This window comes from Arvicanthis niloticus, chromosome 10 (assembly GCF_011762505.2).
Source record: "Arvicanthis niloticus isolate mArvNil1 chromosome 10, mArvNil1.pat.X, whole genome shotgun sequence".
Lineage (NCBI taxonomy): Eukaryota > Metazoa > Chordata > Mammalia > Rodentia > Muridae > Arvicanthis > Arvicanthis niloticus.
In genome coordinates, this window is record NC_047667.1 from 21,715,124 (window position 1) to 21,728,492 (window position 13,369).

The 13,369-nt window shown below is 49.9% G+C and overlaps 1 protein-coding gene across 18 annotated transcripts in view; it reads right to left on the minus strand.

Moving 5' to 3' along the window:
• Nfasc (neurofascin) overlaps nucleotides 1-13,369 on the minus strand; it is a 169,748-nt gene that overhangs the window by 8,495 nt on the left and 147,884 nt on the right. For 8 of the 18 annotated variants that reach the window (XM_076941162.1, XM_076941160.1, XM_034512752.2 and 5 more), the window contains 3 exons: nucleotides 9,837-10,070; nucleotides 6,025-6,141; nucleotides 4,636-4,788 (listed from right to left, as the gene is read on the minus strand). The exons of 9 other annotated variants lie outside the window; for them this stretch is intronic. In XM_076941162.1, coding sequence (XP_076797277.1) covers nucleotides 4,636-4,788; nucleotides 6,025-6,141; nucleotides 9,837-10,070 — 504 coding nt within the window. The remainder of the gene's footprint in view (nucleotides 1-4,635; nucleotides 4,789-6,024; nucleotides 6,142-9,836; nucleotides 10,071-13,369) is intronic. One more of the 18 variants, XM_076941163.1, reaches the window with a different exon arrangement.

The window sequence follows — 13,369 nt, forward strand, 5'->3', positions numbered from 1 at the left end:
ACCCATGGACCCCCAGCAGGTTTCATTTCCTCCTCTTTGCTCTCTTCTTTCTGTGTCTTAAAACACAAACCTGAAGGAACCCTTCTGAGATCTTCTGAGACAACATTGTCTTGCTCAGGTGGACTTGTCATCTCTCATGGGCTCCAGGTCCTACCAGGTCTGCTCTTTGATCACAAGATGTTGGCTTAGTTGTTCTAATCACCATGTCTCATCTACCATAGCGAGTGAGCTACCCTCTCCCACACCTACCCCCCACCCACCCCGACTCTGACCACAGGCAAGTCTTGACTTCTGGTTGGCAATCCTTTTAGTCATCTCTTGAACCCACAGCCAGCTCCACAGCTGTGAGTGTGAGTCCACACTCTTCCCTGACCCCTTGGCCTGAATTTCGAGGCACGCTCCACATCTAAAGACTGTTGTCAGCCCCTCCTACACAGCTCTGACACTTGATGTGCAGCACCCGTGCGTTTTGTTACCCAGATGCAGTGAGGTTAGTGTTACCACTCCCATATGTTCTTCAGATAATGCCTCTCTGATTTCCCGAGGTGTGGAATTCACGCCTGTCTGGCCTTCCTCACGCCTCGTTCCCACCCTACCTAAGACTCCAGATTGAAATCCTTCCTTCTGATTACTTTTCAGTCTCCCTTCCCTCCAGAGCCTCTGATCGCTCCAACTTACACCTTCTCTGGCCTATGCCCACACTCTACCAATTCCACAATTGTTCTGTGTCCTGGTTTCCAACTGTGCTGTTCCAGTCTTAAGAACAGGATGTCTTTGCCCTAGTACTCAACATAATGCTAATACCATACAAGTGACCAGTGACTACTTACAGGTGAACACATCAACTTAATCCTAATGCAAGAAAGATAACCTGGGACCCCACACTCTTGGTTCTCCCCATAGCAGCCAGTGGCCGCGTGGATGCTCCTGTCTACGTACCATGCCTAGGCAGTAGGTGAGGGGATTACTTCACTTGTGTTTGGACAGTGTCACCCACATTTTGCAGAGAGGTTGGTCTGCATCTCTGCAACGACCCGTTTGCACCCCCATCTTCCTTGTGTTTGTTCTGATACTCTGGCAGCCAGCTCCACGACATGCCCTTTCGCTTCAGAAAGAAGGTCATGGTGCCTGGGGAAAGTGGTTATAGGAGCAGTTTAGAAAGCAGAGTTAGCGCTCTGCTCCTGACAGTACCAGGCGAGGTTGAAATGTAGCTCGGATTTGGTTGGGGGTGCAGGGGGCGGGGGGGGGGGCGCGGGGAGTAAGAAATAAAGATTCGTGTGAACTTCAATCACAAAACCAAGTGAGATCAACCGACCCCACCTTCCTACAGAGTGAGTGAGTTTCTCAACAAGAGAACGATAGAATGATCTCAGCTTAGGCTGAGAGGAAGTCATTTTCACAAAGCTCCAGGGTAATTACACTCGACCACCAATGCCACACTCAATTGATCTGCTAAACTGGCGCTGAGGGTCTAACACTATGGCTTTCAAAGACGCAGAGACGCCATTTATATTCCCCACCTCCAACTGGGAATGGCAGGAGCTGCTCTTGTCCTGCCTTGGGCCTGGCAAGCACAGGTCCCAATGCTTCTTGCTCTGGTCTAGAAGCATTCTTGTTCAAGCTGTCTAAGGCATACCTGAAGCAAGGCTATTCTTCCCAATCCCAGCCAGAGTAACGCTGTCTTATAGCAAGCTTCCACCTAATTATTCTATATACAAGACTGCCACACAACAAGCCAGCCTTCCTATGACCAGGCAATGTGTTTTGAGACCAAGATGGAGTATGCCGAAAAATAACTTCCTCAGTCTGGTTTTGTCTGTGCCTTATGTCATCTGAGCCTGTAGATACCTCTACCACCTTAATCCTGGGCAGTACTCAGACCACATTTGCATCAATCCTGCTGCAGACTCCGAGTCTTATCAGGTGGTAGGCTTGGTCAGAGAGATAGCTGGCAACTTGGATAAAACGCATCTGTCCGAAGTGGTCTGCCATCCTTCCAGTGATCACTGACAACCACATTTTATTCAAACTCAGAACATGAATGAGTTATTCTAGGGGCTTTGGCACCAATTCCAATTTGGGGCAGATGTTAATTTTACATCTCTCTGGAAAAGTTCATCCAACCACACCCTCTGACCTATTTTTTTTTTTTTAATATGAAATTCGCTTGCTAACCAGACAGTTCATCCAGCTCCCATGCCTGGCTGGAGGAATCTGGTTTGGCCATAGACAACACCATCCTGGAAATAGATGGACAAATAATCTAATGGTGATGAACTTTCTTCAACACAATGGTGGCTGCTCTCCCTTAAGTACCATGACACCCTTCTCCGTACACACCTTGTCTCATCCTGCAGTCCCTCTGATCTCCCTGAGCTCTGAGCAGCCTGCTGCTTGATTTCTGCTTCTGCCAGTCCCTCATCCCAGCAGTGAAGCATGGGTAGGACAGTTAGAATCTAGGGCCATATATCTGTAGCCTGTCAGGTTTCTGGCTTCAGAAGCTTTAATAAGGGGGTGATTAAGTTCCCAGTGGGACCTTTCTGGTGAGGGTTAGAAAGCCTGTTAGCATTCCCAGAAGTCCCTTCTCCTTCCTTCCTGGATCACTGAGCATGTCATCGTTGGGCTAAAGTGATGGCCTGCGGTTGGCTAAAGGACCTGCGGTCGACCTCCAGATATGTTCACAAAAGCTCCGCTTCGATGAAAACACAGAGATCTGGGTGTCTGTGTGGGCTTGCCTCTGGAGTCCACCTACAGGAAATTGCTTTTGACACATATTTACAGGCACACACAGATTTCAGAGGGTGAAAAATATTTCTTTCCCTCCGTGTGGACTGCACACAGGAGTTTCCAGCTGACCTAAGAGGAAGCAAATAACCTGAACTCAGAGACAAGTTACTGAGCCCGGAGGTTCCAGCTTGCCCGAGAAGGGGTCTGGGGAGACTTGTTAATGCTATATACGCTTCTGTGGTCCTTAAGGCTGGCAAGCAGACTGGGCATCTCCAGATTCAGCACAGAGTAAGAAAAATAGGTATCAAAGACAACATTCAGAACCAAGTGACAGCAGTCATTATTACTGCCCCCCCACACACTGCATGCTTTATACTTGAAATAGAGTAGCCCAACCCCAAAGGAAGGTCTGGCCCTTTTCTCTCTGACTTTCTCTCCAGGTCTTATCCACAGCACCAAGAGGGGCAAAGCTCTGAAAACAGGCAGTGCCGGGTTTCCCAGTATCTCTAGGATGGAGTTCTACCCTCGGGTATCATCTTTGTTTCTTGCCCATGAGCTAGACTCAAGTTTGTAAAGAAACAAATCAAATACATCCAAAAGCTTAGGATCCCCAACCAGGTCAGAGTCCAGCTCCCTGCTCTGCTTGGTCAGCTGCCCACACGCATGGCTTCTCATGTAACACGATGGTCTGGTTGCCTGCTCAGACATCCTGTCTGAGTGGGCCTGGCTCATTTTAAGCAAGGAGCTGCACATTCAAATTTTGTGGTCTAGAAATGTGTGGGACTGGCAGAAGCACACCAGGGAGACATATCAAGAAGGACCAGGCTGGAGGGCTAGGATGAGTCAGGGATGCAGCCGGACAGTGACTCCCTAGATACAAACTACCAGCATCCGCCTCCTGTGGCTTAGTGAGGGAACAGTAATGAATATTCAAGTCAACATTTAGAAATTCAGATAAATCATTGTGGGTCCCCCCCCCCCCAATCCTGTGCATCTAATAACCCGCATCTGACCAGACCATCCCTAGAGGGACTGCTGATTCTTTTCTCTCTTAATCCCTTTCCCCACCTCCCCTTAGCCCCAGGGCTTAGACTACAGGCCACTTGGCTGTGTCAGTCTGATTTGAAAGATGCATCCAAACCCAAACCCTCACAGACAAGCAAGGGCCTCTGTGGTTTTCAGATTCCCAGCTACCCCCACCAGCAGAGAAAATTCTAAACCTGGTCTCTCCCGAGCCCTAGGTAACCTAGAAGCATATGATGCTTCTCTAACCAGGCTGAAGCTCCTACAGAGCCTGACTGTTGTCCTACCTCTAGCACGACTAAAAAAACAAAAAGACAAAACAAAACAAAAAAACCCCAGCCCAAACCACTTACTATTAGGCAGGACAAACTAGGAGTGAAATTAAATAAGTGCAAAACCACTGTTGTTGTCATGGCAACGACATACACACTGATCTCAGGTTTAGTTAGGAGATTTCTGAATCAAGACCCTGGGTTGGCCTCTTCCCCTCATTCTACATGAAGAAAGCAAGCTCCCAAACAGTGGGGGCACAGTGCACAACTCTCCAGCAGTCCCCAGCCCCCACCCCACTGACCAAATTTGTGCATGCACTGAGCCCCTTTGTTACACACATGGTGGAGGGGACTAAGCATTCCCTGTCCTCATTATTCACTCTTTTGTTTCCTCTGATTCCCCTCTCAGCCCCCTGGCTCAGATCCTGGCTTGCTCTCCACTGGGCATGCACACCTGACTGCTTCTGACTTCCTGCAGGTCAGAGATGCGCCATGCAAGGCAAGGAATGGGGTGGAGATGAGACCTGTTTCCAAGAAGAGACAAGCAGGAAGCTGGGGATGAGGATGAGATGCCCATGCTTGCAGGGGATGGCAAGGCCAGATCCCCTCTCACCTGTACTGGTCATAAAGGTGATGACGGTACTGCTGATGCCCTCGTTGTCCCGGGAATACACCCGCAACGTGTACGTCATCCCGGGAAAGAGGTCTGTCAGCTGTATAGGCTGGGCCTGGGCCTTAACAGGGACAGTTTTTTTCGTATGGTTGCCTGGGGAACAGAAACCTAGGTCAGCTTACAACCAGGCACCAGGAGCTGGAGAGAGTGTTTAGGTCCCTGTTTATCTGTCAGAAGCAGAGAAGTGGGGAAACGGGGCTAAGGCACCCCAGGTCCAGTCCACCACACAGAACAGGCAGCTTCCCAGCGCCCAGCATGCAGCTCTAATTCTTACATGATGTTTCCCCCTGAAGTCTTCCTTCCTCACCACACATGGTCTTAGTACTAAGCGTATCAAGATTGGCTGTCTCGGCCTTGAAGCGTGTCAGCTGCCCTGGACGTGATTCACTTACTGAGTGAGAGCTTTCTGGGAGGGCCAGCATGCTGGTTAGTATGCCACATGGTTAGTATCCCACATGGAAGTGAGACAGGATCCTTGGCTTTCGCTCCACTCTTGGGTTCTTCTCGAACTGTTTGCCACATTGCAAATTGGCATATCAGACAAAGTACCTACATCTCTGGGTTGTGGGAGGGAATGGTAGTGGCAAGAAGCATGAAACCACCCAGACGTAAATAGGGACTCCAGATCTTGAGGCTCTAAAGCCTTCCTCTGACCACAGAACCTAGTGCCAGGCTTTCATCTCTAAGAGCTCTTGGGGGAAGGAATAACCCAGCTGTGTTTTCTGGCTGATGTACTGGCTTCATTGCACTTGCCCATGTGGAGAGTTGTGGGCTTCACCCTACAGGACCAAGGGCCCTGCCTTAGATGTTTGGAACACGTTCTGCAGTCCATTCAGTTTTTGACCCCAAGCTCTGATAGAGTGCATGGGACACGATGAACCACTGGCTGTCTGGTCTGTGACTGCTGCTTTCCACTATCCTGTGAACTGAGAGCATCTGCAGCTCAGGTCTGTGGCCTGGACAATACAACAGAGCCATCAGAACAAACACCCTGGGTCTCGGTCAGATCAACACTGAAACGAGATCGGGCTCATGCTGGGATACTCAGCATCCTTATTCTGGGTAGGAGTGGACACAGGTCACAGTCCACAGTTCCTCCACAACACATGCAACTCAAGGCTTTTGCTAATGGCTTCAAAGGTCCCTCCCTGTTCAAGGTTGTTCCTTCCTCCTCCGCTATCTCTGGTAGGGATCGATTTCATGAGGCTAAAATGAAGCCAGGCTAAAAGGCTTCTAAGCCGGAGGGAGTTCAACAGGATCTCCACATCTACCACTACCCACCAGCGCTTCGCCACTGCCGCCACCCCCACCCCACATAGCAATGCTTACTGTCGATGTACTCAACCACAAAGTCAGTTCCAGGCCTGAAATTGTGCTTCCAGGTGATGTTGGCCCATTTACTGTTGGGGAGCACCGTGACGTTCCAAATGGACTGCTCGTCGGGGGCTGGCGGATGGGTTAGAAGAGGAGTTAGTGGTGAGGACAGAGGTGGGCTAGGAGACTCAGAGACGCATATCCATATACACGCATACTCTCACTCATGCCCAGAGGCTGCTGGGAAAGGGGAGGAGTCAGGAAAGGCTGTGCACGGGTGCCCGATAGAGCTACAGGCTGCAGTCTTGATAGCCAGGCCAAGGGTAGCTAGCTACCCAGGGCTGAGCAGGAGCAGGTAGAGGACCTGTCTGCATGTGAAGGGGATCAGGAAGCTGTCTCTCACACCTCATAAGATAGGAGCAAGAGTAGGCTTCGCCGCACAAGATAGGAACAAGAGTAGGCTTCCGGTCATTCCACTTATTCCCATTTTGGAATCCTTGCCATAGACTGAAACAGTGTAAGGAAAGGGGCAAAGAAACAGGCCCTGTGGTCAGGATGCCAGTAGACAGGGAGAGTAGGCTTTTCGTCTCCAACCTGAAGGAGAGGGGTTGCTTTTGAAAATCAAGCAGATACGCCATAGGGTGTGGCTCAGTAGCAGTGTGCTCGCCGAGCATGTGGGTTCCACACCCAGCACCGCCAAAAAACATGGAAGAATGACTAGCAACAAGGATGAAACTAAATACAGGCAAAGTCTCCTGGCTTCCTGAAGCTAGAGAATACTAATCCAGGCAGGTGACTTGGATCTCTGAGGCCCTCTGATCAATGGAAGCCTGGATGGCCTGTACTGTGTGACCTAGAACTTCAGGGTCCTTAGTAGAGTCAGAGTTGACATCCCTGTCACAAGCCAGATGGGACCGAACGATGAGCTTTCCTTGATATTCATATTCAGTCCTCAGTGTTCTCTATACTAGAACCCTGCCTGTTGGCTTCCCAGCCATAGAGCCACTGAGGCTTGATCTCCCCGTAACAAAGAGGACATTAATTATCAAGCTCCTGGGGGCTGGGAACTACTTTATCAAAGCCACAGAGCTGTCTGAAACTATAGCCCCGTATACAGGAGATTGGCAACAGCCTTCCAATGCAAGAGTCCCAGAAGCCTGATTACCACATTTCCCAGCAAAGATTTAGCAGCAGAGGAAGGGCCGGGATGCTTGTAGTTCAAAGGCTTTACAAGCGTGGCTTCTGTATATTTAATTAGAATGCAAGGGGGCACTGTCACCAACTCAGTTGTCAAACATAAATGAATAGAGTGTATTGACGGTGCATTTATTCATTAACTATCTGCCACGTGATGGAGTCTGCGGGGGCTGGGGAAAGTGATAAAAGATTTTCTGATTTTCACTTCAAAGTGTTTTTTTCCCTACTGTAATCCTGTCAGGTGTCGGTTGCCCCAGGTGAACGAACACAGTGTGTGTCAAGTGAGGGGCCCTAGAAAGGCTTCACAAATGTCAGCAGAAGGCCTGCTGCCTGGGAGAGAGGGAGACAGACTTCTTTTCTGCTCCATGTTCCATTTTGATCACACTGGCTCCTCTCCTGATTCCCTCTTCCTAGAAGTTCAAGGCTTTTGTAGTAGTCATGAAGTTGACTGGCCCCCGCTTTCGGGGTCTTTCTTGCTCGGTGCAATAGCATTTGCATCTACACTAAACGGTTTGATCCCCAAGGTAATATTGAGCCAGGTCTGATGCCCTCAAAGGCAACGAGGTTCATGGTGCTCTTAGGTAAGGCCAAGCAGAGGCTGGAGCCGTGGCAGTGACGAAACCGCTTGTCGGGCAAGCCTGTCAAACCAAGTTAGGATCCCCCAAACCCAAAAGAAGCTGAATACAGAAACACAGGATCTGTTATTGCAGATCAGGAGACCGGAGGCTGAAAGAAGACGGATGTGAAGCTTGCATGCCCAGTATGTACAGCAGCAAACCACAAGAGAACATCTCAAATCCAGTTGGAAAGCTAGCACCAACACTTAAGGCTGTTCTCTGATAGTCCTGTATGTACCTGTATTCATACATGCTAACATGCGCACACACATTATAAACACAGAGAAAAGAAAAACCAGAACAATGGGAAACCATTGGGAAAAAAGATGATTTTGAGGCGGGAACCATATGGAAGGGTCAGGACGATGACCACTAAAGAACTGGGGTATTCAGAAGGGAGGGGCCCAGAAGGTGAACTCTGAGGGGCTGTGAAGTCAAAAGGAGGCCGTAATTGGCATGCATTGTTCCACTGGCTCATAAGAGCTAGGGAGTGGCACCCAAATCTAAAAACTGACACAAAGGATACCCTGCGAAAGGAAAAGTTATGAAACATTTTATGTTATGATAGAAGACAAGATGAAGATGAAATTTCATTCAAAAGATTCCCTGGAGGCTGAGATACTTCATGATTGTCCCCAAGCTCTCTGTAAGACTGGGGCTGAAGCCAGGCCCTCTGCAGCTTCAGACAAGGTCTACACCTGGGCTGTGAGTCATGGGGTCAGTCCTGCCTGGTGTAAGAATGAAGTTTCTAGGTCAGGAACTGCCAGGGAGGAAGACTAGCTGTTTCAGGATTCTTGGCTCACTTCTGTGAATTGAAGCACTTTAAGGATTCAAAAGGACCTGCTCTGGTGAAAATGCTGCAGAGGACAGTGACCTCCCAAGCCGCTGACAGCAGCATTTGATTGTGTTGAAGGCTTCACCTGAGTTGACTTTGCCCCTAACCTCCATGTTTACATTCCAGTATTACACCTCTAAAGTAAATCAGCCTTCCTGAGGGCTGAGGGGCTCAGCTGTGACTCACCCGCCTCTGCTTACAGCTCACTTGACACCACATAATTGAGCAAATACTAACAGGACTGTCCAGCCTCCACCTACATTCAGAGGCTAACAGGCAGGTGGGTGGGAGGCAGTGAGGCTGGGAAGCAGGAGGGACTAGCCCAAGAAGCAAATGCTGCGGAGGCCGCAGGTGGCTAATGATTCTCCAGGAATGGAGCATTCTGGGTATTTCCTGGAAGTCTTTCCGGCTGAGTCATGTTATTTTTTTATAGCTGCCCCCTGGTCTCAGGAAGTTAGAGACCCTCTACTCTATGATAATACAAGGTTGATGCTTAGCATTCGGGAATGGTTGGATTCTTTTCATGCTCAAAGAGCAGAGCTGTGGGGCACAGGGGCCCTAAAGGCCATCCCTAGAACTCTTGCAGTTTTTCCTCCAGGTATGTATTTTAGGAATGAAAGAAAGGCAATGGAGCATCGTTAGGCATTATGGCATGACCTGGGAATACCATTTCCTGCACGCTCTAACTTTTAAAAAGAAATACCTGCAAAGAGTCCTTGGGGGCAGAGGTGTAAGGAAGGGACAGGGTTTCCAGAGCCAGAACCACATGGCACAGCAGCCACTCCCTGCTCCTCCTGGCCTCTGTCCCTAGAGGTGGACAGACATGGTGTAGCCAGCAGCTCTCTTGGCCAGGCACACAGCCATTAGAACCTTCCCCTCTCACAATTTAGCTTCCTGAGTACCCATCCCTGGCTGACTATTTGGCATATGCTTGGAATTCTCTCTGAGAATCCTGGTGCCCTGTGGAAGATCTGATTGGCATTAAAGAGTGCTAGATGGTAAGTGACCACCCATGTGTGCTTAGGACAGGGACTCTGGGCCTACTTTGCAAAGTAAAGCAAGGCAGGGCTGGTGAACACCACCCCAAAGCCCATGGCTGAGCCAGGAAAGTCTGGGTTTGTCTGGAGAAGCTGGAAGGTGGGCTCAGAGGGGCCAGGAGCATGGGCAGTGCACAATACCGGTTCCGTGAATCTTAGTCCCAGTGGTGGTAGTGGGAGGACTCTCCGTAGTGGTGGTGGTGGCGGCAGCAGTGGTTGTAGTAGTTGTGGCAATGGTGGTGGCGACGGTGGTAGGTACGACAGTTGGGACGATGGGAACTGTTGTGGCTTCACTGGTGGCAGCAAGGGCAGTAGCATCAGTGCTGCTCACAAGGCCTGTGGTACCCACGGTAGTCGGGGGCAACGTGGGAGGAGCTAAGAGGGAAGTGTGAAACAACCGAGTCTGGTTGGTCTGGTAGCACACAGCTAGCACATCCGGCCCCACGTGCAAGGCAGGCAGCCCAGTGGCAAGATGGGCTCAGAAGTCAGAAGCTTCCCCAAGCATCCGTACTGGTCCAGAAGGACCCCAGCAACCATCATACAGCCATGGGAGAGGAAGAGAATGAAGCTGCTGTGTGTTTCATTTTCTTCTCATGGTCTGTAGCTTGAAGCACCCAGCATGCATTCAACCAGGAACCAGGATAGTGGTCAAAGGACACACACACTAAACCGTTTGAACTCCAGGGATGGCACAAACTGTGGGCCACATACTGCCTACAAAGTCTCAGAAATACCAGGTGGGTCTGGCCCTGGAACCTCGGCTCAGAAGAGCAGGGAGCAGGAGGCTGGGCTGTCCTCTAGGGACTCAGAGCAGACAGCCACTCCCAGTTCTTCACTCTAACCCCTGACCCCATTATCTCTGTGGTTTCTGTCCCCCTCCTTCACCTTTCCCTTCTTTGCCTACTGGTGGCTCATCCCCCCATCCCTGACCCAAACTTCTTGCCTTTCTGTCTAGTATACTTAGGGTCCACAGACCCCCAAGTCCTTCTTGTTCATATTTGAGCCTAGAATGGATGACAGTGCAGTCTGTGATGGGCTTAGTCTCCCAGCCACACAAAGGCACACAAATTACAGGACAAAGGAGCTGAGTGCCAGGCTTTCCTCTGTGTGGAAATCTCCATCAGGGCTCAGCCAGGCTCTTATCTGGGCTGACTTGCTCTTGTTCCACCTCCATCTAAAGTGGACTCTTCACGTTGGTTGGCCCTGGGGGCTAGTCCACAATGCGGCCACCTTTTTATAGTGTTCTTCTTCTATTGAACGGACAGGGAAGCTAGTGAGGGTCTTCTCCTTGTTCTCCAGGTCAGTCTTTGTTGGGACTAATAGTGTGAGGATGACCAGGCAAATGAGAGAGAGCAGAGCGATCTCTCTTGACGCATCTCTGCTAATGATCTGACCACTGTCTACCTTCTGGTGCTGGCAGTGGGCAGTGTCTTAGACATAAACAGTACCCCTAACTTCTGAGAAACAGTGACCTGCCACTCTGTCTCCAATCTCCTGAGACCCTGAAAAATAGTATCTCCCATCCTCACAGAAGAGGGCAAGGCCAGGGATGGAAGCCAGAGAACTTTCCCCCGGAGAATCAGGCTCCTAAGCCTAAGACATTTCAACCAGAACGTGACTTATTTTACTTCCATGGGCCTCTGATGTTATAAGCCTTATAGAGAGGAAGGGCACATTTCCAAGGTCTCTGAAGCTTCCCTACCTGTAAAAGCAGAGCTATTACTGAGTCCTAAGTGTGGGGGCTAGGTGACTGTCCACTGTGTCTCAGAGAATCCAACAGAGGTCCAAAGTCAATAACACTGTATTTCCCAAGTCCCAGTCAACTTTCAAGCATCAAGAAGGTACCAGGAGGACCTGGTAGAGTGGGGCAGCGAACAGGAGAGACGCCTCCCTGTCATTGTTTTTCCGGAGCTCAAACCCAAGGTAGCCCCAGGCCAGAGAGTCAGCTCAGTGTCCTCAGCACTCAGCATGAAAGGATTGGCTTCTCCCACCCACCAACATGGCCGCAGAAGCATAAATTCACAAGCAGAAAAACAGAGAGACTATAAGGTGAAGATTAGCTGTCTCGGGGCTGGGTCTGCAGCCACCATGACCATAACCACAAGTGAGACACAGGAAGAGGTTTTGTCCCTCTGAACGAGATAGGTCTCACTTAATTCTTTATGAATAATGTATTTTCTAGTACTTTCTGGAGGATGATAAGTTCACAAGATCCTCTTTTTTTCTGACTATTTAAAGGGTATCATGAGAAAATAACTTGAGTCACCACTGCCCTGCCCTGTCATATAGCCCAGGAACCTGGGTTTCCTTTTAGGCACAGGATCTGTACATTTTCCATGGCCCATGAGTCCGTGTCCATGTTTCTCAATGCTTTCCTGTGACCACTGGCCCTTTAACATGCAGGGACACACTCACATCTCCCCTAGTCCCTCTGTATCACACGCTTTCCAGGGCACTTCAGCAAATGCCCTGGGGATGAAAATGCTGAGAGGTTAGACTAGGTTTTGAACTTTGTTCAGCAGCTTGAAGACAAGGTGAGAAGTGACCATGTGGACGATTCCAGCCACATCCCCTCCTCTGACAGCCGCTCCTAACAAGAATAAAGGAAGGCATTCTCTGTGGTGACAGCTCCTGGGTTCTTCCCCTTGGGCTCTGTAAAAGCTCCAGGGTAGAAGCAAGAAGGAGAAATGGGGAGAGAGGGTGGGAGCTACTGGAAGCCCCCAGGGGTGTCCCCATGAAGTTCCATAAAGAGTAGACCTCCAGAGGACACAGCTGGTGAATCAGCACGCCCTTGACCCACTCATTGCTATGTCTATTATCCCCAGGCTGGAGGGCCACAGGATACAGGGAGGGCAAAGATGAAAGGCACCACTGCGGGAGAGAGAACCATCCAAAGCCTGGGATGGGTAGGCAGGAGGGGCATGAGCTTTTCACAAGGCCTGTCAGAGCATTTCAACCTGGGACTGAGTTGTGGAGAGGCTGGAAGACTGGTGAGCCCTAAAACAAGGTTGGCATTAACCGAGGTGGGGGGAGTCACGGGTTAGGTAGGCATTTCCTGGGCTAGAAGTTATACCTAGCCACAGCAGGAACTATGAGTTTTGAAAAAGCCCTGGCTGGTACTGATTGGTGATCACAGCTGGCCAGCAACCTAGAGAGAGCCATGAATGTCCAGTATGGAAAATGGTTTAGGGAAGCCTAGATCTGGAAGCTGGGAGTCTGCCAATATAGGAAAGGCCAACCAACCCTATATAGACTGTCTCAGTCCCCAAGGAAGACGCACAGCTAAGGACTTGAGCATTTGGGGTAACACCGTGTAGAGATGGAGAGATGACACATTTTGCTCATTTTCTCATCATCCTAAACCTGCCACAGAGCTGAGCTTCTATCAGCTACCCACCCAATGTTTGCAGCTCTGAGCTGAGTCAAAGACAAGAAGAGCCTCCAGGCATTCCAAGATGGAATGTTCGGTCCAAGATTGTCCACATGGCATGAAGACTACCCCAGCCAAGTTGCAGATTGTTAGACAGATGGGAAGCAATCCTAGCAGACTGAAGATACAGGTGGACGAGAGAGATTATCTTCACTGGGAGATAGAAAAACTGATCAATTTGGGGGGAAGTGGTGAGGTTTGGTGAGGATGAGAAGGAAGAGGGTAGAGGGTTGGACACTGCTCC